Here is a 27,396-nt window from a genome sequence, read left to right as displayed (position 1 = left end):
TCCCTAAGTGGCCATAGCTGCTCCCTTACGGTAAGGGGGCAGAAAGGGCTCACTCTGAGCCCTCATTCACTTTGCGATTTCACTGTGGGACATCCCTAAGCCCTCACTCCCTTCACGTGAACGCGCCTCGGGCTTGAGTCAGTAAGGGGGCGGATTGGAATTGGGCCTAGTAATAATAACGCCTCCTTGCGACGTCCATCAGAACCATGACAGCCAATCAGAGGTATGTCTCTCCAGGCCAAAATGGCAATGCAATGGAACGATGTGCAGGCAGCTCTCATTTCTTATCAACGTAAGTTCTTTGGCCGCCCTGTAGTAGTAAACACTCCGCTGGGCTCGAAGCCAAGCTGTGTGATTTTGGGAAACACGTGGAAAACCCAAATACCAACGCCAGGCCGCCCCGCCCCCTGCTGGCTGCCTCTGTCCAACCAGACAGCCGAGTGTTGTCAAAGCCTTCTTTCTGTACAAACCACGTTACGACATTTTGACGTTGCTGCTCCGAGGAAATTGTAATACCGAAAGCGTCCCCGGGTGCGTAGGTAGGTAGGCCCGCTATTGAAATGGCTGCTACCGCTACGGAAGAAACACCAGCCTTGAGTATAAAGGACGACGAACCGCTTGCGGAGGACGGCAAGAAGGAGGAAGAAGGCCTTCCAGAGCCGAAGGCAGAGAAACCAGGCGGTGGTGTCGAGCTGGAAATGGAAGAGGCGGACGGAGAGCAGGAGAAGCCCGCTGCAGCAGCGGCCGATGCGGTGGCAGCAGGCGCCGCTGTAACGGCGGCCAACCAGGAGGCTGCTGCAGCGGCTCCCGAAGAGCCAGAGCAACAGTCAGAGCCTGGACGTCCAAGTCCGGGGGGGGATGAGCCTGCCAGCAACAACAACACCACCACCACCACCACAACCACAGGTAAAGACATGAAGGAGGAACAAGTAGAGGAACGCCAGTCTCCAGGGATAGACTGCAGCGAAAAGGGCAAAACGGTGCGTGAAGACGGGGAGAAAGCCAGCGGTGGAGGAGGCGGGGAGCTCGGCGACAAGAGGCGGCCGAGTGTTGAGATGTCCTCCTCGGACGGTGAACCGTTGAGCCGTATGGACTCCGAAGACAGGTTGGTTGGGGAACGGGCATAGCAGTTAAATGGATTCATCTCGACCAGTTTGGGCTGGTAACGCGTTGACGTTACAGTAATGACACTAGGTCATAGTCTCAGTGATACTATATCATTATAATAAAAACTACGTTTCTTTTATCGCCCTCTGTAAACATACAGTTAGAATATACCCATAGATGTGACGTTGGAAGTGGTGTGTGTGTGTGTGTGTGTGTGTGTGTGTGTGTGTGTGTGTGGGGGGGGGGGGGGGGGCTTCCCTGCAGGCAGCTGTGCGTAAAAGCGCACGGCCTAACCATGATCATCACCTTATACAAGCCTTTTCGCAATCGAAAGCCTTTCAGTCTGGGTTAACATTTGGAAATGTGACATCATAGATCATTTATAATAGTTCGATGTGATTTCCTCGTCGCACTACAATCACAATAATTTATCATCGTCATCACTTTATTAACAGACACAAGGTCCAGTATAAAAACAGACAATACATAAAATCACAACATATACATACCCCAAAATACATTACATTAAAGAGTTGTACCAATGTGCCCAACTGCTGGACTGGTACTTAATAGCACTGAGACCAGGTTGAGACAGCAGCATGATAATCAAGTTCTGAGACACATTAAGACTAGGTCAGATTTCTCAGCAGGGCATGAAAGGTGTAGACTCGATCCTGCACCACAAAACATTTCACTAGCACTGCAACACCTTGGCTTTCTCTGAGCAGAATCCTCATGCAGTCATTATCAGCAACCTGAAGCTTTTGAATGCTAGCCTGCTTAAACTTGACCCACAGGGGTGCAGTATATAAAGGGGAGTACAATAGGCTCTAAACAATAGGCTCTAAACAGGCTAATACGTTTTTCTCAGCATATTAGCTTGTGCATACAAGACACGCCGCTGCCTATGCATGTCATCATCATCACTCATTTGATCAGTAAGAATGTGACCCAAATACTTGGTTCTACAGCACACTTCAAGAACCTGTCCTGACAAATAAAAAGAAGTGAAGGAGAGATCCTTCCTTATCATCTCTTCTTCTGCAAACCATAATGCCACTCTTTTTTAGCATTATATTTCACATCAAAATCTACTCCATACGCAGAACAAATATTCAGCAGCTGTTGAAAACCAGCACTGCTTGGAGACGGGATGGTCAGATCGTCAGCGTACATAAAATTATTTATCCAGGTGTTACCCAGCAGCACACATCCAGTTCTACAGCTACTGAGCTGTACAGAGAGGTCATTCATGTCAAAATTAAAGAGGACAGGGGAAAGAAGCCCCCCCTGCCGGACGCCGTTCCCCACCCCAAAAGGAGCAGAGGCAGAATTACCCCATCTGATCTGCATGGTCTGGTTAACATACCAGAATGCTAGGATTCTAATAATGCTCCTAGGCACACCGCTCTCATATTTAAAAACAGCTTCTGTCTAAACTCTATCGAATGCCTTAGAGGCGTCAATAAAGCCCACCAAAACAGACCTTTATACATACCAATCACTTCTTTCAGTTCATATATGCAAAAGTCTGTGCCCCATGCTTGGCTTTAAACCCAAACTGGTTGTCAGTGGTGTCTAAAAAGGAACTTAAACGATCTAATAAAATTCACTCTAAAACCTTGGAGAGTACACTAGCCAGTGCAATAGGCCGGTAGTTGTCCAGGCTCCCCACCTTGCCCGCTTTGTCCTTGAATGACCGGCACTTAGGTGACGGGCAACATGGAGCCCATGTGATGTGAGGCCTGTGAGACAGATGGAGAGCAGGACAGCAACCTTATGATTAGATGAGCTGTGTTAGTCAATCTCATCTCATCTCACTAGTATAATAAGGCCGATTCCGCCAGTGCACAACTGCTCAACTGCTCTTATTTCTACAGTGAAGTAGATTAGACCATGCCCCCCCCCCCCCCCCCACACATTTACAGCACCCCTCCTAGAAGATATAGTTCCAACGTCCCTGAATATAGACGGTTTTCACCAGAGCGCAACCCCACGGCACTTCCTTTTTCTCAGCATTCGGCAAACTGCAGAAATATTCACTCGACATCGTTACTTTTGTTTTCGCCGCTCAGCTGTATAGACGGTTTTCACGGAATGGTCAGTCCTGCACTTGAATGTTTTTTTTTCTTTTATGTCCATAGCAAACACTGCAACAGGAAGTGAGCGGGGGTTCAATTTAGAATGTTTTTGTTGTCAAGTTAAAACCGTCTATACCCCCCGATGTAACTATTAGAAACGTGAATCTCTATCTGGGTTCCCCATCATGGAATAAGTAAGTGAAGTTTCATTAGTTTTGAAAAGACTGTCACTTTTTGTGTTAGCAGTCCAGTCCAAACACTGACAGGCAGCACTAACCCTAGCGTGCTACTGTAGGAGCATTGAAACACCATTGGGAAAGGGATACATGTTGAGTGAGAACAGTGGCATGCGTGCAAAATCAGTGTCTGCCTTGGAGGTTTTCACGCATACTAGCTATTAACATCTGCACCTGTCCCTCAAGGCTGTGGAAAAAAGCCTGGTTGGGACTATTACTATGGTGTTGGCAGTGTTGGGGGTAACTCATTACAAAAGTAACATATTACATGTAATATATTACTTTTAGCAGTAACTCAGTAATATAACTTATTACTTATGGGATTTCAGTAATATTATACCAGTTACTTTGTCAAGTAACTCAAGTTACAAATTGAGTTAAAAATAAATAAATCAAAGCAGATATTTAAAAAAGATACAATCATTTCCTAATCAAATTATATGTTTTTATGCAAATAACCACGATAGATGACAATAACAAAGGAAAAGAATAACATTTAGAATGTTGGATTGTTTACACTGACTTCAAGGCGGTTCAAATTATTTGATCGGGATGGTTCCGGGGCAGCGATGTCATTCTGCTGCTGCTGTTGTTTTGGTAAAAGTAATGCAAAAGTAGTGTAATAAGTAACAAGTTACTCACAGACAGTAATATTGTAACTTATTACTTTTAAATTAAAGTAACTAGTAATATGTAGTATATTACATTTTGAAAGTAACTTGCCCAACACTGGGTGTTGGTGGTGATGGTGCCTAATTTCTCCCGTTTTATAACTGTGGAGCGGTATTCTGTCTCTCTCTCTCTCTCCCCTCCCTCTCTTCCTGACACCCTCCCTCTCTCTCTCTCAGTATCAGCAGCACCCTGATGGAGATGGAGAGCGCGGTGTCTAGCGGGCGCACCTCCCCTGTGGCCATGATGAACGGACAGGGCAGCAGCGCAGCCAGCTCCTCCAGGGCCAAGCCCCCGGCGGCCTACACCTGCTGCTGGGACCTCTGCCCTCTGTGCTTCAACTCCAGCCCCGACCTGGCAGAGCACATCAGGGGCCTGCACGTGGACGGGCAGAGAGGAGGGGTCAGTAGGTCCTGGACTTGTTGCTTTCTTCCTCTATCCCTGTCCCACACACAGACCTCCAGAAACGTGAGCTGGAGCCGAACAATGTGCAAAGGTTTTTATTAGTTTTCCAGATAGTTCAGTCAAACGACCATAGGGCAGTGTCGTTATGTCGTTAGCTTGCTATGCACTCATCATTTACCTGCTATACAACACCATGACGAGCTTAAAGTCGAGCTGAACCCAAGAATGACTTTTCTTTTCTTTTCTTTTAGTTCAAATACCTGGGTATGCAGTGCACCTATTTAATAATGTATGCAAAACAAATCACAACAATCTAATTTCTTTAGTTTTTCACACTTTTTCACATCAAAAGTTCGTTTTTCAAGATTTCATTGATAACAGTAATGCACAGTTTGCTGACGTCACCCAGCAGTACTATCAAATTTCTACCCCATTTCAACCAATCATATCACGACATGCAGCTGTCAATCAAATCTTCATTTCTGGATAATTTTCTCTTCCAAATGAAGTCGAGAATGGTGACTAGTGCCAGTCATCTGGCAGAATTCCTATCCCATAAACTAACTACTAACTTGGCCAATTGTTAGAAACATGAACAAAAAACAAAAACTATCATCTCTAAGAATGCAAAGAAATGTAACTGGCTCGTTAAAACGCGCATTCCAGGGATATCGTATTGTTACAGCAGCGATAATGGCGTGCGCATCCGAGAGCTTGGTTGTCAGGGGTTGCACCTCGGAGATTCCAGGCCGACGTGCTGCACTCTCTGCTCGGCAACACGAAGGCAGCTGGCTGCCTGCGGGTCGCTGAGCTCCACTCCTCCCGTCAAAAGGCTCTTCCCGAGGGGAGCGCCACAACACACTGAATCCCACTCGATTTGGAGGCGGAACACGCCAGGAAGCCCAATCCAGTCCCCAGAATTGTCAAATAAAATCATCGAAATGATGCTATGACCCGCCTCTCAACCTGTCATCTTAGACAAACTATGTTTTCAGTCTGAAACGGACTCATTATGCACGTGACGAACAGGTTCAGTTCCACTTTAAATATGAACGCACATAATTTTGACCAAGCAGTGGACGCAGGTGTTAACGAGCTTGGCCTTGTGAAAGCCAAGCAGCTCGTCTATATAACAAATAAACAAACAAACAAACAAAATAAGGGGGCGGGGGTGGGGGGGTACATGGGCGGCTGTGGCTCAGGAGGTAGAGCGGGTCGTCCACTAATCAGAAGGTCGGTGGTTCGATCCCCGGCTCCTCCAGTCCGCATGTCGAAGTGTCCTTGGGCAAGACACTGAAACCTGAATTGCTCCCGATGGCTGTGCCAGCACCCTGCGTGGCAGCTGGCCGCCCTTGGTGTGTGAATGGGTGAATGTAGGCACATTTAAAGCGCTTTGGATAAAAGCGCTATATAAATGCAGTCCATTTACCATGTTGTAATATACAATTCAACACAAGTTCTGCTTGCACACAAAAAGTGTGCTGTTCACTGAAAGGCCTAACGAGGAAATGAGGAGACATGGAATTTTACGAATTCGATCTGCGATGACCTTTGCACTTGTTGACATTTTCTTTCTCTCTTGACAATATGACAATACGCAGAAAATGCTCCAATCACAACAACACCCGCCTCCTCCAAGGCGACTGTCGCTGTAGACGACATCAAACTAAGCCCCCTGGTTAGGACCAGACGAGCTCACAGACCCTCTACTTCCCTTTGATAAACCTCCCTAAACAAAGCCCTCTGTGGAACTACCTCCACTCGTCCACCATTTATTTGTGCCACCTGTCACTCTTTTGATCTTCCTCTTCTTCTCACCCCTCTCCTGTATCTTCTTTGTCTTTGTCTGGTTCCCTACTCTCATATATCCACTTCTCCTGTGCTAGTGAGTAGGGATGTTCATTTTGAAAAATTTCCATAATCGAAAATCGGGAAAATTAACGATCAATTATCGATTAATCGATTATCAATAGCGTAATAATAATAACAATAATAATAATAATAATATATATATACATATAATATATATATATATATATATATATTATATATATATATATATTTTTACTCTGGTCTGGTAATAACGTTGCGCGTTCTCGGCCAGCTATAATGGCGATGCCGCTGTGTAGTAAGAATATCAGACACTAGCGCTGTGGCCAGGTAAACAAACATGTTACATGTCAGGTTACATGATGTAAGGCAATCGGCGTCTTCCAGCTTAGCTGACAGCACAAGAGTCAAATCAACAGGCCTGAGCCTCACTGAGGTCCGCAGACCGCTGGGTGCGTTTGTTTGTGTCCCCGGCGCATGCCGGTGTGAATTCCCCATGTTTAAAACAGTTTTGTTGGCACAAAGGCCCGTGCCCAGCCAGAAAAACTAGAGACTATATGAAGCTCCACCTCACGTTAGTCGGCTGTGCAATGGAGTGGGGCGAGGAGGAACGAATTCCACCCAAACCTAGTCCGCAAAAAATAAATAATAACAATAATCGATCCAAATTCCACATGATCGATTCAATTCCTTAACGATCAATTATCTATTTTCGATAATTGATGAACATCCCTACTAATGAGAGACCCTCTCTTTGTGTGTGTGCATGTGTGTGTGTTCCTCAGGTGTTTGTGTGTCTATGGAAGGGGTGTAAGGTGTACAACACACCGTCCACCAGTCAGAGTTGGCTGCAGAGACACATGCTGACCCACAGTGGGGACAAGCCATTCAAGGTAATGACTCCAAGAGCTCCGACACCATGTGCATCCTCTCGTTTTCCAGCCTTTTCATCTGTAATTGTGACAAGCAATGAGGTGTGCTGGTCTTTCAGGAGACCTATCCCCTTACCTGTGTGCCTTCTGCTTTGCTGCAGTGTGTCGTCGGAGGCTGCAATGCCAGCTTTGCCTCACAGGGGGGGCTGGCGCGTCATGTACCAAGCCACTTCAGCCAGCAGAGCTCCTCCAAAATGTCCAGCCAGGCCAAACTCAAGGAGGAGTCGCCCTCCAAGGCCAGCCTCAACAAGAGGAAGAAACTCAAGAACAAACGCCGGCGCTCCCTACGTATGTACCTACTGCTAGCTTCTTTCTAACCAATTTCTCAATGTGATTTCATACTTTTTGGTTGTTAAAGGGGGACTGACCCCCCCCAGATTTCTTGCAAAACGGTATTCTACTTGATTTGAAAACTCTGAAGGCAAGATGGCCGCCTATATTCCCTTCTTTAGCTGGCAGAATTCCTCCCCCATAAACTAACATATCTTGGCCAATAAGTATGTAACATACAAAATAAAACAACCCGCAATGTCTTCATTTGATGTAGAATGCAGAGGACATGTAACTGTTTAGTTAAACTTGCATTCCAGGAATATTGCTCTAAAGATAACATAAATGGCTTGAGACTGTTTCGTCCTGAAACCCACTCGCTTTGCGCCACAACACAATCGATTTGGGGGTGGAACACGCCAGGATTGGCCAACGCGTCGCCAACGCCAGAGCAATCTAGAGAGAGAGTAGTGTCAGCGGAGGACCAAAACGCTGAACGTCACGTGACCCATGTAGCCACTGGAGAGTTCCAGTGGCTTGGCGGGAAATATGAAGCCTCTGTCAAACACAATGGTCAAAGACAACAGAGGGAGGCATAACTACGGTCTTTGGTAATTATCCAGTCAATACATGCATTTATTGACACTGTTAACAGTGTTTATGTACCGGTATATATTTATATATAGCCCACTGACATGTGTATGTAGTTACAGGTGTTTTTCTTTTCTTTTTCTAAATAATTGTATGCCAGTCAAGACATCCTAATGTTTCTAGAGGAGGGGAAAGTATTGTTTCAAAATGCAGATGACCTTTCTACAATTGTATTTATTTATTGTGGTTTCAGTCATCGTTTTTGGTTTTCACATAGATATTTGACACAATGGATAATGCAGTATAACAAGGTTTTAGGCCTAATGAAAATAGAACACTTTGTTAAAGGCCCTCACTTTATTTACTGAAACGAATTCATTCAATCAAACTCTAATAAAGTCAGAAAGATGGATAGCAAATCAAGCAGGTTGTCTGTGTGGCCTTTCCTCTGTGCTGTCCATAGTCCCCACCATGGTTTGCTGTGCTGCATGGGAATGCTCAAAGCGGTCAGAATCCGGGGTAGCAATGTACAGTTTCCCCAAAGATGAGGAGAGGAGGAAAAAATGGTTGGCTCAAGTGAGGAGGAGCAATCTATCCATTAAACATCCCAACAACAGGAAACTATGCGAGGTAATCATGTTCAAACACTGAATTTGCACTTGTTCATAAAGACCATACCATTGTAAAGCTTATGTTTGGTTTATTAAAACTACAGAACAAGGAAAGGCTCGCAAAACCCAAGGAGTTAAAACTCAGGGTGCAGGGCGATGCTTCTGTCTCATTACAAGGAGTCTTCAGGTGCCATTGAATCCCCCTGTGGTTCTTGTGCTGAAAGAGAGAGAGAGAGAGAGAGAGAGGGAGGGAGGGACACAGACACATCTATCTAGGCTTGGACAGGACATTTAATTGGGTTCGTTTTCAGCGTGTAGCAACGGAGCTATGTGAATGTTAACTGAGAAATTATTTCCATTTCAAGAAGTCGGCAACCCTACCATAATCTGCTATCTAGCGTTACCTTCTATCTTCCCTAAATCTACTAATGTATTGAGGGATAATCGACTAGCATGCTTTAATGCACGCGTTAATTTGATTCAGATGTGCTGATAATATGCAATTTGATTCTTTAAACGTCTTACCTTTCTACATCATCACAGCCATCTGTTCTGCTGCAACTATGAATGGAAACAGCGACGCTGATAGACCTACTTCCTGGTAATTGGAACTCTGCGAGGCTCCCATGGAGGCTCCCCCCCGCCGCCATCGCTGTAAAAAACTGGTCCATTGGAGTGAACGGAGATGTCGGAACTCTTCTATTATACGGCTCTGGCCAACGCCAGTGCCCAGAACTGTCAAATCAAATCATCGACAGAGACGCTATGGCCCGCCTCCCAGTATTCTCAGTGTATCCGAGATAGATATAGAAAACGTTATAAACCACAAACTAACGCTGGTGATCCATATGGAAACAGTGTTACTCGAAATGGTTAAAAGTTCTATCAATTTGGTCATTCAGTGGCGTTTTACTGCCATGTAACATAACTAACTAGCGGCTAATATTAGCCACAGTAAGCGATTACCCATGCATTGCTCTTAAAGGGCTCGCGCCGCGTGAACTACAGTAATCACATGGGGGATTTTTTTTCTTCTTCACATGAGGGGGAAAGGGCACACGCAAATACCACCGTGACGTCACGATGTACCAAATCTCCCATTCATTTGAGGGCACAAAAAAAAGCAGGTTTGAACCCATAGAGGGCACTTATGCGGCTGCAAATGATACAAATGGTACAATGGTAACAGTTTGGTCTCAAACAGAATTCTTCACACACCACCCCCAAAGTCATATATATTGGTTAAAAGCTGAAAAAAAAGTGTTTTGGGGGTAAGTTACACTTTAAGGATTACAAGTTTAACAGGACTTGCAGGCAATGTGGGATGAGTTGTAACACCTTTCTTCTAAATAGTGCTTTGCCCCCCCCCCCCCCCCCCCCCCTACTCACACACACACACACACACACACACACACACACACACACACACACACACACACACACACACACACACACACACACACACACACTTCTGCCCCATGAAAAGCCAGACTGACAGATTTCCCCCAGGGCAAATTGAAGGACTGTTTTGGCATTTCACAGAACAACTGTGAGTTGACTCACTGCTGGAGCTTGTCTCCCCCTGCTGGGTGTCTGTGTTCCTGTAACTAGGGGGCAGGCTCTGCCCCTCGTGTGGTTCTGTCTGTCACTGCATCACTCAATCTGGACGTCAGCCTTTTAGTCTGTTTGTACCCCTCTGCTTGACTTGGTTCAGTCTGTTTGTACCCCTCTGCTTGACTTGGTTCAGTCTGTTTGTACCCCTCTGCTTGACTTGGTTCAGTCTGTTTGTACCCCTCTGCTTGACTTGGTTCAGTCTGTTTGTACCCCTCTGCTTGACTTGGTTCAGTCTGTTTGTACCCCTCTGCTTGACTTGGTTCAGTGTGTCTCTCTGGAATTGAGGACGCTTTCACACCTGCCTCGTTTGGTTCGGTTGAATCGCACTAGAGTTCGTTTTCCCCCTTGGTGCGGTTCGTTTGGGCAGGTGTGAATGCAGCAATGGAACTCTGGTGCGGACCAAACAAGCGGACCGAGACCTGTTGAAAGAGCTGGTCTCGGTGCGGTTCAAAAACGAACTCTGGTGCGGTTTGTTTGTGGTGAGAACGTGATCCGACCTCGATCCGACCCAAATCCAGCAAAGCCTCACATGTTTTTGTATGAAACAAGCTCCCGTTGTCAGCTGCTCTGTGCTTAATAGGCTGAGGAGCAGCATTTTATGGTTAAAACATCTTCAACATCTTCGGAGCAGCTTCTTCTGTGATAAGAAGACTGATTGCAGCCTCTTTATTAGGCTTTTAGCAAATTACCGGAGCCTGACTCTTGCGTATTGGGTGGCAGTCTTTGATTGACACATGATATAGCCTATAGCGTGCTTGGCACATGACATGTCAGTTGGGATCTTGTGGAAACAGAGCAAGTGGAATGACAGCAATCGGTTCAGATTTGGGCATTTTAGAGTGGTCTAATGACGGACAGGGCCGGTTCAAACTTGTCAACCTGTCTCCCTTCCTCTGTGTGTGTGTCTGACACACACAAACACACACACACAATCTGATCCTGTCACATGCGCACAATGGTCCCAACCGACGTGGGGGGGGGGCGTGTGTGTGTGGATGAAATGAAGTAGGCCACATCTACAACATTGCCCAATGCAGACATGTTATAATTCCAGCCCGTCAAATAAATCTCTGGGAATTAATATTTTTCCATCCCGGGAGACTACCAGAGTCTCCTGGTCAATCTGGGAGGGTTGGCAGTAGGGATGGGCATTTGATAAAATGTCCATAATCGAAATTCGGGAAAATGTAATGATCAATTATCGATTATCGATAGCCTAATAATAATATATATATATATATATATATATTTTTTACTCTGGTAATAACGTTGTGCATTCTCGGCCGGCTGTGGCGATGCCGCTGTGCAGTAAGAATATCAGACAACCGTAGCGCTGTGACTAACACAATGCAGCCAAACAAACATGTAGCACATCTCACACAGTGACTTTGAGACGAAGTGCAAAAGAAAGGTCGACGACGTCAAGGTCGAGTTTCAGCAGTCATATCTTCACACACACACACACACACACACACACACACACACACACACACACACACTCACTCTTCATCTTAATTAGGGGTTCCAAGCACCGCAGAGGCTGGAAGGAACCCGATTGTTTTTCTTAGGAGATTTTCTTCCTCTACTTTCTTGGCTTCAAAACAATCTGGAGCCGAGACCGTAAATCCCAGGACTCCCAATCTTAGTGGATAGCTTTCAAATCTCCCCCACTACTCAGCCAACATAATTATACTAGTTGTCAGATAGTGGCGCTATTACGAGCAGCTTTATCTTTTAGCCAATAACTCCTGAACCGTATGGCATATAATCTTTTTTATTTTTGCCTTGAACACAGCAATTAAATCATGGGTTATAGATGGATACTGCAATGTATTCTTTGGTTATCCAATATTCAGAAAAATGAATTCTATCAAATGGGATTACAGATAGGCTAATAAAGGTTTACGGATACAAAACGGTATCTTCTGTGATCAGTACTTTTTACTCTCACGGTGGAAACACACTGGATTCTCAAGCGGGGCCGCATGTAAATTCAGCTCGAGCAGGAGCCTGGCCAATGGCCATTCACACCAGAAGCACTCGGTTTTGTTCTGCACCTAGTCTGTTTAAAAAGGATGCTGAAATGAAACTGCCTGCGCTTCCAGATGCTTCATCTCGCTTCCACGTCTGTTCTGTTTCAGTGTGTTTGCACCGTCATAAGGCAGGTCAGAGTCAAGTTTCTGGTGTCTTACTGTACTTAACGCAGACAAATAATAATACAAAGATGAAGTCAGGCGATATTAGCCCAGATCGATTAGTGTAATTGAAAGCAACACAAGATGGGACAAATCAGCGTGACATCACAAGAAAAAAGTACCTCCAGGAGGTGGCGCTGCAGCAGGAACTAGTATGAAATAAAGCTGAAAGGTTGAGCCAAACAAACATTAATATCTCCAAAAACTATACATCACATCGCTTATATTTTTGACATTGTGAGTGAGAGCAGAAGTAGCTAAAGGGTCTGAGATATAATATAGGTAAGTTGTGTGAACTGTCGCCGTTTTAAAATGTGTGAATTTAGTAGAAAGTACACTCAGGGCTGGCTCCATAGGGTCTCATTATAAATGTTAACAAAAGTATAAAACCTAAACTTTGATTTCTCAGTACAGTACAAAAGCTCAATTAAAGCTGACTTAAAGTGATATAGTCCTAAAAGTGATCACAAATGCCGTGTCTATCTTAAAGTATGAAGGAGTAATTAAGAGTTCAAAGAGGGCATGGTTTCACATTGAACTGCTGTTTAAAACCAATGGCAGTTGCACCCAGAAGTACTATACGTAGCCAATCCGCTGATGGTTACGCTGAATCGTCTTATAGATGGATACATTGAATTGAAAAGTTAGAGAGTATTCCTAATCATATGCTCATATAAGAGATTATTCATCGTGTCACTGAACTAAATTCAGTAATGCTTCAGGTTATGGTAATTGCTTCCATTGTTACATTTATAGCCTATGATTCAATCACACTTTTTTTTTGTAGACACCAATGACTGGCCAGAGCTGTGGACAGCCAAACAAAAAGAAGAGTTTAAATCCAAGAACCCCTGGCTAGGATTCAAAAACAAACAAACAAAGGGCCATCTTACATGTCAATGTTTATATCAGAGGGTTTTCATCCTGGAGTAGTCCCACTTCTCCAGGGACCACTACACCACTGTTTGGCGCCATCATGTGGTGGTAATGTTCAAAAACAGCACAAACACAAATCTGTTTCCTCTCTCCACGCGAGTGTGATTTCAAAAGAAAAGATCACTGGTCTGGGTGTCTATGTGTGACCATGGACCTATTATAAGATATTCATATATCTCAGTGTGTGTGACAGAGACATTTTAGAAAGTCACTACGGTACATGCCTATACTACTTCTCTATATAGCCAGGACAGAGGTGGTCTATATATAGGCATGGCAGAGGTGGTCTTCACCACTGAAAATTCACAGTGAAAATTCTTCTTGGCAGGACTGCATTATTGCAACGGGGTGCTTGGTTTTTGCGTTGTTGTTTTTTATTTTATTTTATTACTCTTGCAAAGTTGACTCCACCAAGTTTTATGTGAAGATGTGCAAAGTAACATTAATTCAATTTTACACTAATCAAATTTCACACACATTTATATTTGTGAAAGGGGTTCCAAAGTATGATATCTCAGGCATCTGTTTGGCCATTTGGCTTGGACCCCGCGAAATAGCTGCTTGCAGTGATTTGGGTTGGCTTCCCTCTTGTCAAATACATCCTGTGTTGCTCTGTAGAGAACTGTGTTTTTATTCAAAGTGCTTTATAGGTTGATTTCCACACTCCCTTCCTTGGCACAGTAAAGCATTTAGCTGTTGATGGAGATGATGGGAAAGAGAGCACGCTGTCTGGACCTGCTGTAGATCCATTGGTCGTGATGTGTTACAGGTTCCCATTGCTAATGGGCTTCCTTCCTGGAATGTCATGGAATTTGTGGTGTATTCCAGATAGGGAAAGTCAAATTGATCAATTCTCTGGTCAGCATTTTACAAATGGGTCACTTTACAAGAATATGTATTTTACACTTCTAACAGCAAATGCAACTGTAGTGGAAACCAGACTCTTTACTAGGGTTTATCAAATATTGGATGGCCAGTCCGACAGTCAGTGCCAGAGCTGCCTCCCTGATGGTGACTATCCACCTGCATCGATTTTTTTGTTTTTGCATGTTTTTAGCGGGGGGTTCTTATCTGGACGAAACCCCACGGAAGCACGGGGGGAGCACATGCAAACTCCACACAGACATTTTTCAATAATGTTTTTTGTAAAATAATTTGTCATTTATAGTTCGTAATATATCCCAGAAAGATTTTCATTACTATGGTTTTATGTCCCATAATCACCTACAAATGTTATTTCAGAGGCTTTTCTAACGTGCCACAGGTCAAGTTCTGGGGGGAACAAACACACAACAATACTTGCCATTTTTGGCATGAAAATAGTGAAATTTAAGAATATTGGCTATAGCAGCTTTGGTACAAAAATATTGGCACAGGTTTCCAAGCAGCCATATCGGCCGAACCCACCTTTTTATCCCTTAGGATCTTTTCTTAGCTGAAACACATGAACACCCGGGAAGGAGTCGAGGTCATGGTAACACTGACTTACTCATGGGAAAGGCATGCTAGAAAAGTCCAGGTATTTTACAGCAGGTAAACCCTGGTGTTTTTGTAGGACTTTGCCCTCATCCCTGTCTGTCCCCCTCTCTCTCTCTCTCTCTCTCCAGCGAGGCCCCACGACTTCTTCGACGCCCAGACCATGGACGCCATCCGCCACAGGGCCATCTGCCTCAACCTGGCCACCCACATCGAGAGCACGGGCAACGGCCACAGCGTGGTCTTCCACAGCTCGGTGAGTCTGTCTGAACGTTCACTATTAGATGTCTCCCTCACGCCGCGCGTCTCCATGGAAATGGTGTTGAAGATGGCCAGTAGCAGCAGGGGGACATTTATGAGACTGGGGGTGAATGAGGATAGCGTTCTCTTTGGAGAAATGATCTGAAGCATTCACCGTGTTTGCCTACTGAATTTATGTTTAATATTTGCAAAAACAATGTACACGGTTGACTGCTACGTAACTTGCCTGCTGAAATGTGAAACTGTTCTGCAGAAACCGAACTCTCAATTCAAAGCATCACAATATTCCATGTATGAATGAATACATTATATTACATTACGTTACGTTAACTCATTGAGTGCCATGGACGAACATGTTCGTCATTTCAAATAGTAACGTAGAGTGCCAAGGACGAACATGTTCGTCAATTGCGTTTTTTGACGGTGGGGCGTCAGAGCAGCACACAACACGCAGACAGACCCAGGCAGCAGGACAGGGTTGGCAAACGCAAGCCAGAATATCCGATGCCCACCAGCAGCAAATCAAGACCAGCAAGGAGCTGCAACCAGCAGCGCACGCAGGGGCCAGCGCTGCTGGTTGCAGCTAAAAATATTATTCTGCCAAACAAAATTCCCTGGCCTTCACTGTTTTATTGAAGGAAATTATTTTTGAGGTGTGATTACATCAGAAAATTAGCTTCAGAGTCAGTGATGTGTTTGAAATGTTTAATTTCACAAAAGGGCCATTATCTCAGCTTCTAGAAAAAAACTGCTCTTTTTTGTTAAATCAAGCTATCTTCTCCGGCTGATAACTAAAGAACGGAAAATGATATCAATAAACCTGTTTTTGCTGATGATAGAAAAGAGTCTCATCGTTCTTTTTGCGTGTTCATTGTTTACATAGTAATATCACACAATATTCTGTGGGCCTCGAGAAATCACTGAAAAAAGCTCTGAAACTCTGGCACTGGGAGCGTCCGTTCTCCAAAAGTGGCTGGCACTCAATGAGTTAATATGTGGGCTTGGTTTCAGATACTGTATTACTACTACTGTACATAGTTGGTATATTCAAATGAAACCCGAGAAACAGTAGACAAGCAGTTGTGTCTGACATGAATCTGATGAAGATACATTTGTTTGTAATACCCTTTGTAATTGCTTAAAGAGCATGATGCAGGTTAGACACCACTTTGCATTAATATGTGGGACTTTTATGTAGCAATTAGGATTCTCTTTTGTTTTTTTATTTCCCCCCACACATACAGTAGCTGCATCTCTAGACTGGTTTTTGTGAAGCATCTGGCACGCGCACATAAAACCCTGCAAATCTAGCAATAACACCTGTGATGATTTTAATACACAATAATCAATAAATGCTCCCTAGGATCATTACCCCCGTACGCCGATCGTCTGTCCCGGTCTGTCCGCCCGCCGAGAGGCCGCTCGCTGCAGTACATCACCTCCCCTCTGCAGCTAAAACTCCTCCCCTCTGCAGCTAAAACTCCTCCCCTCTGCAGCTAAAACTCCTCCCCTCTGCAGCTAAAAATCATCTCCTGAGCTCCAGCGAGTGACACTTGTGTCCGTCTCCGACGATAAAATTATCCGCCTCAGAGCATTCTGCAGACGGCTTACACGAGCTGAGATGGTCGGTCCCAAAATTATCTTTGCAAATAGACACACCTCACACGACACTGCTGAAAACATATTTAACACACACACACACACACATACACACACACACACACACACACACACACACACACACACACACACACACACACACACTTATTAGTTTATTTATTTTTTCCTGTCCAAGTCCTAATCCTAATCACAAAGGAATTATAGATGCACTCTAGTCCTTTCACGCCCCTGATTGTTTTGGACTCGGGGACAGATTTCTGTGTGACCTTTTTGTAGTTCTCTTTTCAGACAACAGGGGGCGTTAGAGACTCACTTAAAAAGAACTGCTTTCGATCGCTGCAGATTGTCTCAATGCACTCGAAGTGAACCTTGTGAATTGCCTGAAGGCTTAATGTTGTTTTTCTCTGAATCGAGCCTCGCAGAAAAGACAATGGGCTTGTTTTGGTGTATGGTGCTCGGTTCATTCTGAGTCTCATGTGAGGATGCTGCATTACTGAGCACCATCGGAGGAGGGCCCACGTGATACTCAGGGCATATGAGCGAACACACGTGCACACACACACACACACACACGCACACACACACACGCACACACACACACAGACACGCACGCACGCACGCACACACACACGCACGCACGCACACGCACACGCACACACAGAGCGAGAGAGAGAGAGATTTCTTTTTTCAGTGGATGATTCTCCACCTCTCGCTGACAAAGGCTTCAAAGCCAAGATGGTGAATAAATTTGAGATGAGTTGGAGAGTTTAGCTATGGTGGCATTTGACATGTGGAGGGTGAATGACACATTTGTATTTATTTGTTATTGTTTCAATGACTGCTGTTCTCGTGCAGGTCCTCTTGGGAGCGCTGTGTCTCCTGTTGAAGAACCCCAAATTGCAGCATGATATTAGCCCTGTTCGGAATCGGTCCCTATGACAGAAATAGTGGACTATTTAGTAGGGGTGTCAAAAATAATCGATTATAAGATGCATCGCGATGCGGACGTGCACGATTCTGCATCGATTCACAAATCGAAATCGGGAAAAAAATTGATTATTTAAAAAAAGCTGTTTTTAATAATCAAATAAAATATAATGGAAGTACATGCATTTGTTTATTTTATGGATCATAATACAATGCTATTCCAAATGCACTTTTATTTTAAAAGTAGCCACACAGTGAGAAAAAAGAGAGTGAGAAAAAATAAATCGCATGTATTGGGGTGAAAAAGTGATGCATCGATTTAAGATGCATCGAGATGCATCGATAATCGTTTTATAATCGAATCGTAGCCGTCTGAATCGTAATCGAATCGTGAGGCCAGTGAAGATTCACAGCCTTACTATTTAGTGTCGCCATTTTTTTTTATAGTGTCCGAATTCTCAACTGTTAATTTGATTCACTATTTAGTCCACTATAAAATACCCACAATGCACAGCGATTTCTAGTGAACAGCGAATGTACCCTACATTTTCACCAGTATACCATAATGCAATGCGGTTGTCTTTACCGAAGGAGAAGAAGAAAGACGTTAGCTCGCGAGCTAACAAGCTTGTGAGCTACTTGACCAGCAAAGCTTGCTATTAGGAGACGGCACCATAGTTGACAAAACCACACATGCACGTAATTAGAATTTCAACAATTTATTTAGGATTTAGCAGTCAAAACATGCAACAACAATTATACTACCTGAGGTAGTATAATATATTACTACCTAATCTGCTCGCGAGCTCACTTGTTTATGTGATAGTGGGTGCGGATTGCTTGCGTCACATGAATACCCGGCACATCTGGTGACACAATGATCTTCAGGGAAAAAAATCTGTGTAGTGTCCAAAACTCATTTTGGACACTAGTTCACTATATGATAATAAACACTATATGGGGAATAGTGAGTGAGTGAAGGAGGGAACCATTCCGAACGCGGCTATTATTTTTTCCTTAAAAGCAGAAACAAGTAAAGGTCATTATTCTGCTGATATAACCTATTATACAGTCTATGGTTATAACTCTCTCTCTGTCAGTGTTTCCCACAGGATTTTGAGTATTTGTGGTGGGGGACCGCAGCCCTCCTAGGGGGGTGCGGGGGCATGCCCCCCCCCCCCGCGAGTTTTTTTTTAAACATTTTAAAGTAAAATGCATGAATTTGGTGTACTTTGAGAAAGCTTAAGAGCAAAATTAAAAGGCTAGATCTATGAAGAACATGTCATCATTACTGTGCTGTGGGTTTACAATGATAAACTAAATTTCTCCCTATAGGTCAGGGATACTCAACTTGCTTTGCCACTTTCGTGAAATGATAGAAGGCGAGGGGCCAGTTAATAAACAAACAATATACATTTTTCTGTAGCGGATTGTAGGTTTTTGGGGTGTCAGCCGGAGTTTAGGCTGACAATGTTGTGCACACCGGATAGTTAGTTAGGTTAAGTTAGTTAGGTTAAGTACATACATAAGTGCCTGGGTAGCGAGCAGATGGCGGTATTTGACAATTTAGCAGCTAAATCATAGATTATTGAAAGATATTCCATATTCCAGATTGAAATGCTATAACAGAAGTATTGGCCAGAATGACATGTAAGGGTTAATGTACGACGAGGTGTACATTATCACTTTTTAAGGGACGACGCGAGAGGCGTGAACCGTCCGAGGCGAAGCCGAGGATGGTTGCCTCCGCGAAGTCCCTTAAAAAGTGATAATGTACACCTCGAAGTGCATTAACCCGCTTATACCATGGTCACTTGCCAACAAAACAATAAGACCAGTCATTTATATTTCCATGTGTAATAAATAAAGCAATCTAAATGGCTAAATGTCTGTTATTCATACTGTAAATCAGTCTTCCACGAAATAAAATAGTCCCTCCCACTATTCCACCACCCTCCGTTTTAAAGCCGACTCAAACGTTAACTTTATCACAGGAATGCGGGTTTAACGATGTTTTGCGTTCTACATTAAATGAAGACATTACCGTTTGGCAGCTTGCTTTATTTTGTATGATAGATACGTATTGGCCAAGTATATTAACATTTAAGAGCGATCGAGTTTCAGGAAGTAACACAGAGCAGCGGGGGCTGTATGTGGTGACATGCAGAGAGAACTCTCTGCGTTAACGTCTGCGGGTCTTATAAGACGTAAATGGCGCGAGGCAGGAGTAGAGTGAAAACTATCTGCTTTCAGTATGTTGGAGTCCAGGTATGTTTTGTACAAGGACGTCTCTCAGTGTGTTGCTGTTAACTGCCCATTGCGTTGTTTTCTTTTTGTTGATCTCGTCTTTTTCCTCTTTGACTTGATTTGTGCATAGCGGGTGGACCCCTTGATTTGTATCAGTGATAAGAGGCAGCGCGCGCTCTCCCAGAGCGCCTGGCTGCTGGTTGCTGCAAGTTAAGAGCCTGATGACGCGAGGTTAAAAAATCTCCGAAACGAAAATCAAAATTGTAAATAAGAGTTATTTTTGATAAACTGAGCACACAGGGGTGATTTAAATACTTACTTTGACCGACTCAATTTTTTTCTCAAGTTCCAAAATTGTCATATTAACCCTTAACGGGGGTATAGAGCTCAAACTGCTCTCCTGATAACACTGATGAAACTATGGCGCATTGATATGAACGGTGAACAGACCATTTAGCTAGGTGTCCATTATCACTGTACAATATCACTTTTTAATGGACACCTTGCAGCCAATCAGAATCGAGTATTCACCCAGACCATGGTATAAGAACATTTATTGGACACTTATTCAGCGGGTATCTTGCATGTTGCGTTCAGGTGCACTGTAAACATTTTTTGTTTATTATTATTATTATTTCTTTGGTCAACATCTTTTTGTGGCGGTCAAAATCCTTTTGTGGCGGCCTGCCACAAATTCCTTTATGTATGGGAAACACTGCTCTGTGTCTCTGTCTCTCTCTCTCTCTCTCTACATGAATCAGTACTCAGTAGTACCGACATCATTCGGACACCGTGAAAGATATCATGAAGCCACGTCTTGCATCTTCTGCACACGTTGGTTGACTCGTGCTTAATACAGTTTCACTTGCAACTTTGCAAGAATGTCAGCACACGTTTTCACACAATGGATTTCTAGACAAACTCACTGCTAATGTCGCACAGTTCCTGTCCATGTTTAAGTGTAGCTTAAGAGTGTTCACATCAGTGCTATCATTGTTGTAGTACTGCTCTGCTCTCAGCTCAGTCCCTCTCTGCTCCTGGAAACCTCGATCGCTCGCCACCGGCCAAGAATTTTAAAAGAGGTGCTCCGACAAAAAAGAAATAAAAAAAGAAGATAAAGCTTGGGAAGAGGTTAAGAGAGGTAACCACATATTTGGACACAGACTGAGAAAATGAGCCTGGAGAGGAGGAGAGAGAGATGGAGAGAGAGATGGAGAGGGAGAGAGATGGAGAGAGAGAGATGGAGAGAGAGAGAGAGAGAGAGAGAGAGAGAGAGTGAGAGAGAGAGAGAGAGAGAGAGAGTGAGAGAGAGAGGGAGAGAGAGAGAGAGAGAGGGAGAGGGAGAGAGAGAGAGAGTGAGAGAGAGAGAGAGAGGGAGAGAGAGAGAGAGAGAGAGAGTGAGAGAGAGAGAGAGAGAGAGAGAGGGAGAGAGAGAGAGAGAGAGATGGAGAGAGAGATGGAGAGGGAGAGAGATGGAGAGAGAGATGGAGAGGGAGAGAGATGGAGAGAGAGAGATGGAGAGAGAGAGAGAGAGAGAGTGAGAGAGAGAGAGAGAGAGGGAGAGAGAGAGAGGGAGAGGGAGAGAGATGGAGAGAGAGAGATGGAGAGAGAGAGTGAGAGAGAGAGAGGGAGAGAGAGAGGGAGAGAGAGAGAGAGAGAGATGGAGAGGGAGAGAGAGAGAGAGTGAGAGAGAGAGAGAGAGGGAGAGAGGGAGAGAGGGAGAGAGAGAGAGAGAGAGAGAGAGAGAGGGAGAGATGGAGAGATGGAGAGAGAGAGAGTGAGAAAGGGAGAACAAGGAAAGAGGGTGAAACCAAGGTCAGGGTCATGGAATCGGAAGAAGCTCTGGCTGTCCATTCTTCTTCTCTCTCGACCCCTGGAGGACTGTGGTTTGAGAGGGAAGAGGGGGTGCTGCTGCGTCAGATGCTCGGCCCCAGCGGACCCTCCCAGGCCCGGGGAACAGGAACAGAACAGGGCCATGATGGGGGTCCTGTCCTGTGGAGTTTGTCCAGTGGAGCCTGCTGACACGCCGGAGCTCCTCAGCCATGTTTATGGTTTATGGATATTTTTGTTATTGCGCCAATCTGCGTCATCCACAGCTTGACCCCCTGACACGAGACAGGCACCCAGATTTAGCAGGCCTGTCCTCCCCCGGGTCTGGCCCTGCATTTTTCACTGCCTTGAGTGCCTTGTTTTGGAGCACTCCTTACTCTTCTCTCTCTCTCTCTCTCTCTCTCTCTCTCTCTCTCTCTCTCTCTCTCTCTCCTCCCCCTCTCTATCTCCCCCCCCCCCCCTCTCTCTCTCTGTCTCTCTCCCTCTCTTAAACGATAGATTAAAATCGATCCCCTCAAGAACACCTGACTTGATCAAACCACCCAGCTGACACTTCACTGATGTCATGCTTGTTAAAAGCAGGCCTGCGTCTTCACTCTGGGCCTTTACGTACGCGGCCGCGCGCGCCGCCCCTTTAAGTGCGGCCTGGACTAATAAACCTGAAGCTGTGGCGCTGTGAGGAGCGCTGCGCGCACGGACACAGGCTGACTCCCATGCTTCTTCTTTCATTAAAATGGCAATAAAGCAGCTGCTGGCGTGCTCGGTCTCGACAGCGGGGGCCCGTGACAGAGATGGTGGGGGCCCAGGACAGAGATGGTGGGGCCCGTGACAGAGATGGTGGGCCCCGTGACAGAGATGGTGAGGCCCGTGACAGAGATGGTGGGCCCCGTGACAGAGATGGTGGGGCCCGGGACAGAGATGGTGGGGCCCGTGACGGAGATGGGGGGGGGCCCGTGACGGAGATGGGGGGGGCCCGTGACAGAGATGGTGGGGCCCGTGACAGAGATGGTGGGGGCCCGTGACGGAGATGGGGGGGGGCCCGTGACAGAGATGGTGGGGCCCGTGACAGAGATGTAGGTGTGGCTGTGCATCGCAGCAGCAGCCAGCCAGCCAAACCCTGGTGTGGAGCTAGCTGTTAGCCTCTTGGGACAGGCGCTAGTCCACAACAGGCCTCTGGAAGGCTCCTACCCAAAACACTCCTCACTCACCGTACATTGGCGGCAGATAAGCCAGACTAATGTGAGATACGGTGTGAATCTATCAGCTTTACTGGGACTTATGGCCAAGAAAAGCTGGGAGGGAACTTTTAAAACGTTCAAAGATTGCTTTTGAAACGTCAAATAGGGGGGGGCTTCTTCTGTGTAATGGCGATTTAAGTTTCCACAAGCAGTACAGCAAGAGAGGAGTATGTTATGATTGTGTATTTGGGTAGATTGTGTCTGTCTGTCAGCAGCAAGTAATGTCTAGTCTGGCCTATCACTCAAATCCAGACAAGCAACAGCAGAAGTCTCCCCTTAAGTAGCCTACAAAGTCAAACTGCAGTAACTCATCTTTATGTGTTTTAAAGGTCAAATGGCCAGCGTTTAGATTGCATATGAACACAAATGATCTGCATACATGATATAAAATCCTATTTCTGTATCGACAATATCTGTCGGAAAAGGAGATTAAGTGCCCTGGCTGTCACTCAAAGGGTAACTCGCCCTCTTGTGCCCTGGCTGTCACTCAAAGGGCAACTCACCCTCCTGTGCCCTGGCTGTCACTCAAAGGGTAACTCTCCCTCTTGTGCCCTGGCTGTCACTCAAAGGGTAACTTGCCCTCCTGTGCCCTGGCTGTCACTCAAAGGGTAACTCACCCTCTTGTGCCCTGGCTGTCACTCAAAGGGTAACTCACCCTCTTGTGCCCTGGCTGTCACTCAAAGGGTAACTCACCCTCTTGTGCCCTGGCTGTCACTCAAAGGGTAACTCACCCTCTTGTGCCCTGGCTGTCACTCAAAGGGTAACTCGCCCTCTTGTGCCCTGGCTGTCACTCAAAGGGTAACTCACCCTCTTGTGCCCTGGCTGTCACTCAAAGGGTAACTCGCCCTCCTGTGCCCTGGCTGTCACTCAAAGGGTAACTCACCCTCTTGTGCCCTGGCTGTCACTCAAAGGGTAACTCGCCCTCCTGTGCCCTGGCTGTCACTCAAAGGGTAACTCACCCTCCTGTGCCCTGGCTGTCACTCAAAGGGTAACTCGCCCTCTTGTGCCCTGGCTGTCACTCAAAGGGTAACTCGCCCTCTTGTGCCCTGGCTGTCACTCAAAGGGTAACTCTCCCTCTTGTGCCCTGGCTGTCACTCAAAGGGTAACTCACCCTCTTGTGCCCTGGCTGTCACTCAAAGGGTAACTCTCCCTCTTGTGCCCTGGCTGTCACTCAAAGGGTAACTCACCCTCTTGTGCCCTGGCTGTCACTCAAAGGGTAACTCTCCCTCTTGTGCCCTGGCTGTCACTCAAAGGGTAACTCACCCTCCTGTGCCCTGGCTGTCACTCAAAGGGTAACTCGCCAACTCCGTCTCTGAAAGACAGAAAGATGAGTACACACAAACGTGTCCTTAGCGAACAGTTTGCAAAGCCTCTCCCACTAAAGGCACCAGCCCAGCAACAACAAAATTCACATCGCTTAACCTTTCGCATCTCTCTTCCAAAAAAGTGAATCAAGCTGAAGCAAAACAAGCCTGTTTTCATCCCTCAAAGTGCTGCCAGACAACTGTGTAACTATTAGCCTGTCCAAATATAACTCCACACGCTGCTTCATCAGCCGCCAAGGCCCTCCTGGATTGGTAGCAAAAATGTATTTCCTAAGTAACATATTAGCCGCTCTTCCATAACAAGTTAATCAAGCTGCCAGACAACTCTATGGGACTCTGGAACAGCCTCGCAATAGACTTAATATACGATGTATCTAGACCTGTTCATCACTATCTATTCTAATTCTCCCGTTTGTCTCCAGACAAGTTATTAATTCAAATTCTGACCAGCAGCTCTATATAGCTATATAGCTAGCAGCAGAACAAAAGCAATTAATATACACAACACAACCATATTAATGGGGTACGGTGGCGCAGTCGGTAGAGCTGTCGCCTCACAGTTAGAAGGTCCTGAGTTCGATTCTCGCCTGGGACACTGTGGGCGCTGTGGTTGTGTTCCCCCCCATATCTTCAGTGCCTACTGCCCAGGTGGGTTATCTCGTCGTAAGGGCCTTTCTCTCTGTGTGGAGTTTGCATGCTCTCCCCGTGCTCCCCCAGGGGGTTCCTCCGTATATAACCCCCCCCCCCCCACTAAAAACATGCTGAAGATCAGATCGTCATCGTCATCCGACCAGTGACGACAACATCCGAAGTTGGTCCCCGGGCGCTGTACGAGAAAGCGACCACTGCTCCTGGCCTGCCCCCCGGAGGAAAGGACATGCCTGGATGGGTTAAATGCAGAGGACACTTTTCACCGGCCACCGTCAGCATGAGTGTGTTGTGGCCGCATGCATGTATTGTGGTGTTCGTGTGACAATAAAAGACGGGCTTGTCCGTTACGAGAGTTTTTTTTTTTTTTTAATGCTGCCTTCCATTGAAAGTCAGATGTCGGAAGTTCTGACGCAGTATTTCCGCGTTCCGCTCTCAATGCGTTCCAGTGCGTCTGGTTTTATGGTCACTCACCATTCTCTGGAAGACCGGTCGGCTTGGTTCCAGCCTCAAAACTCGTTCTATAAGGATTTATCTCAATGTCTATGGAGAAAATGAATGCAGAACTTGCTTCTGGGTCAAATGACATCACGAAAAGTCATGTGACTGTTGAGCTCTATGGCGTGTGTTTTTTTGTTTTTGTTTTTCATTGGGATTTTCCTTGTTCCCATTCAGAGTTTAAGTGGCGTCATTTTCATATATTGTTTCATAATCTGGGCGTTGTGGAGCCCTTGAGACTGTAACCATGATACAGGGCTATTCAAATCATCTGGCCTTAAAGACCATAATGCTGAGCTACACACACCATGGGGCTGGGTAACGTCCCATCAGCCTCTCTGCTTTCATCCCTCACTAAGGAGCAGGCCTCAACACACCATGGGGCTGGGTAACGTCTCTAGTCTCTCCACAGACTCAAATATTACGTTGAATCGCTGCGTACTACATAAATGAGTATTGTGCCACTTCACAGCCACTGCTGGTTTTTGAAGGCGGGTTGAAATTGAATGAGTGACAGGTCGTAGCACCGATAAGAGAGGGCGGTTCAAAAAATCGGCTGCGCCTCCCGTGTCGTCTGATCGCAAAGTCGTTACTGATTGGAGAGGACTGAATCCACCACTGGTACTGTATATCACTGGCCAAGTGAACGGTTCCCTCCCATAACCAGCCGGCTGAGGGAAAGTGTCCCAGACCCAGAGAGAGATCTGCAGCATGCAGTAACGTAGTGTATCAGACCCAGAGAGAGCTCTGCAGCATGCAGTAATTTAGTGTATCAGACCCAGAGAGAGATCTGCAGCATGCAGTAACGTAGTGTATCAGACCCAGAGAGATCTCTGCAGCATGCAGTAACATAGTGTATCAGACCCAGAGAGAGATCTGCAGCATGCAGTAACGTAGTGTATCAGACCCAGAGAGAGCTCTGCAGCATGCAGTAACATAGTGTATCAGACCCAGAGAGAGATCTACAGCATGCAGTAACGTAGTGTATCAGACCCAGAGAGAGCTCTGCAGCATGCAGTAACATAGTGTATCAGACCCAGAGAGAGATCTGCAGCATGCAGTAACGTAGTGTATCAGACCCAGAGAGAGCTCTGCAGCATGCAGTAACGTAGTGTATCAGACCCAGAGAGATCTCTGCAGCATGCAGTAATGTAGTGTATCAGACCCAGAGAGAGATCTGCAGCATGCAGTAACATAGTGTATCAGACCCAGAGAGAGCTCTGCAGCATGCAGTAACGTAGTGTATCAGACCCAGAGAGAGCTCTGCAGCATGCAGTAACATAGTGTATCAGACCCAGAGAGAGCTCTGCAGCATGCAGTAACATAGTGTATCAGACCCAGAGAGAGCTCTGCAGCATGCAGTAACGTAGTGTATCAGACCCAGAGAGAGATCTGCAGCATGCAGTAACATAGTGTATCAGACCCAGAGAGAGCTCTGCAGCATGCAGTAACATAGTGTATCAGACCCAGAGAGAGCTCTGCAGCATGCAGTAACGTAGTGTATCAGAACCAGAGAGAGATCTGCAGCATGCAGTAACATAGTGTATCAGCGTAAGAACTCTCATGGTTCTGGCGTTGAGACTGGGTAACGTCCCACCAGCCTCTCTGCTTTCATCCCTCACTAAAAGTGCGTTCACACCGAGATATTTATTTTTCGCTCTGTCGCTCAAGTCAACCCTTTGGAATCGCTCTGTCGCTCTGTTTAAATCGCTCATCAACAGGCACACGAAATGACGGACATGTGGGGGATATAACGTTACGCAATGTCATGCTGTTTGTCCACTACGAGCTCCCGTCGTTGTTTACAAGCTAAAGCCTATCAGCGTGCTCCTAATGCGAGCTGCATACC

The 27,396-nt window shown here is 45.7% G+C and overlaps 1 protein-coding gene across 2 annotated transcripts in view; it reads left to right on the top strand.

Moving 5' to 3' along the window:
• The first annotated feature begins 548 nt into the window (after window positions 1–548).
• The window catches only part of aebp2 (AE binding protein 2), a 56,672-nt gene continuing 29,824 nt past the window's right edge, over window positions 549–27,396 (top strand). For both annotated transcript variants that reach the window (XM_083662915.1, XM_083662914.1), the window contains exons 1-5: window positions 549–1,105; window positions 4,273–4,495; window positions 7,114–7,221; window positions 7,362–7,548; window positions 15,085–15,209. In XM_083662915.1, coding sequence (XP_083519041.1) covers window positions 561–1,105; window positions 4,273–4,495; window positions 7,114–7,221; window positions 7,362–7,548; window positions 15,085–15,209 — 1,188 coding nt within the window. In that variant the 5' untranslated portion in view covers window positions 549–560. The remainder of the gene's footprint in view (window positions 1,106–4,272; window positions 4,496–7,113; window positions 7,222–7,361; window positions 7,549–15,084; window positions 15,210–27,396) is intronic.

Source organism: Poromitra crassiceps, assembly GCF_964638095.1.
Source record: "Poromitra crassiceps genome assembly, chromosome: 30".
Classification (NCBI taxonomy): domain Eukaryota; kingdom Metazoa; phylum Chordata; class Actinopteri; order Beryciformes; family Melamphaidae; genus Poromitra; species Poromitra crassiceps.
Note: the sequence above shows the minus strand (reverse complement) of the source record. Positions and strands in the feature narration are given on the sequence as shown.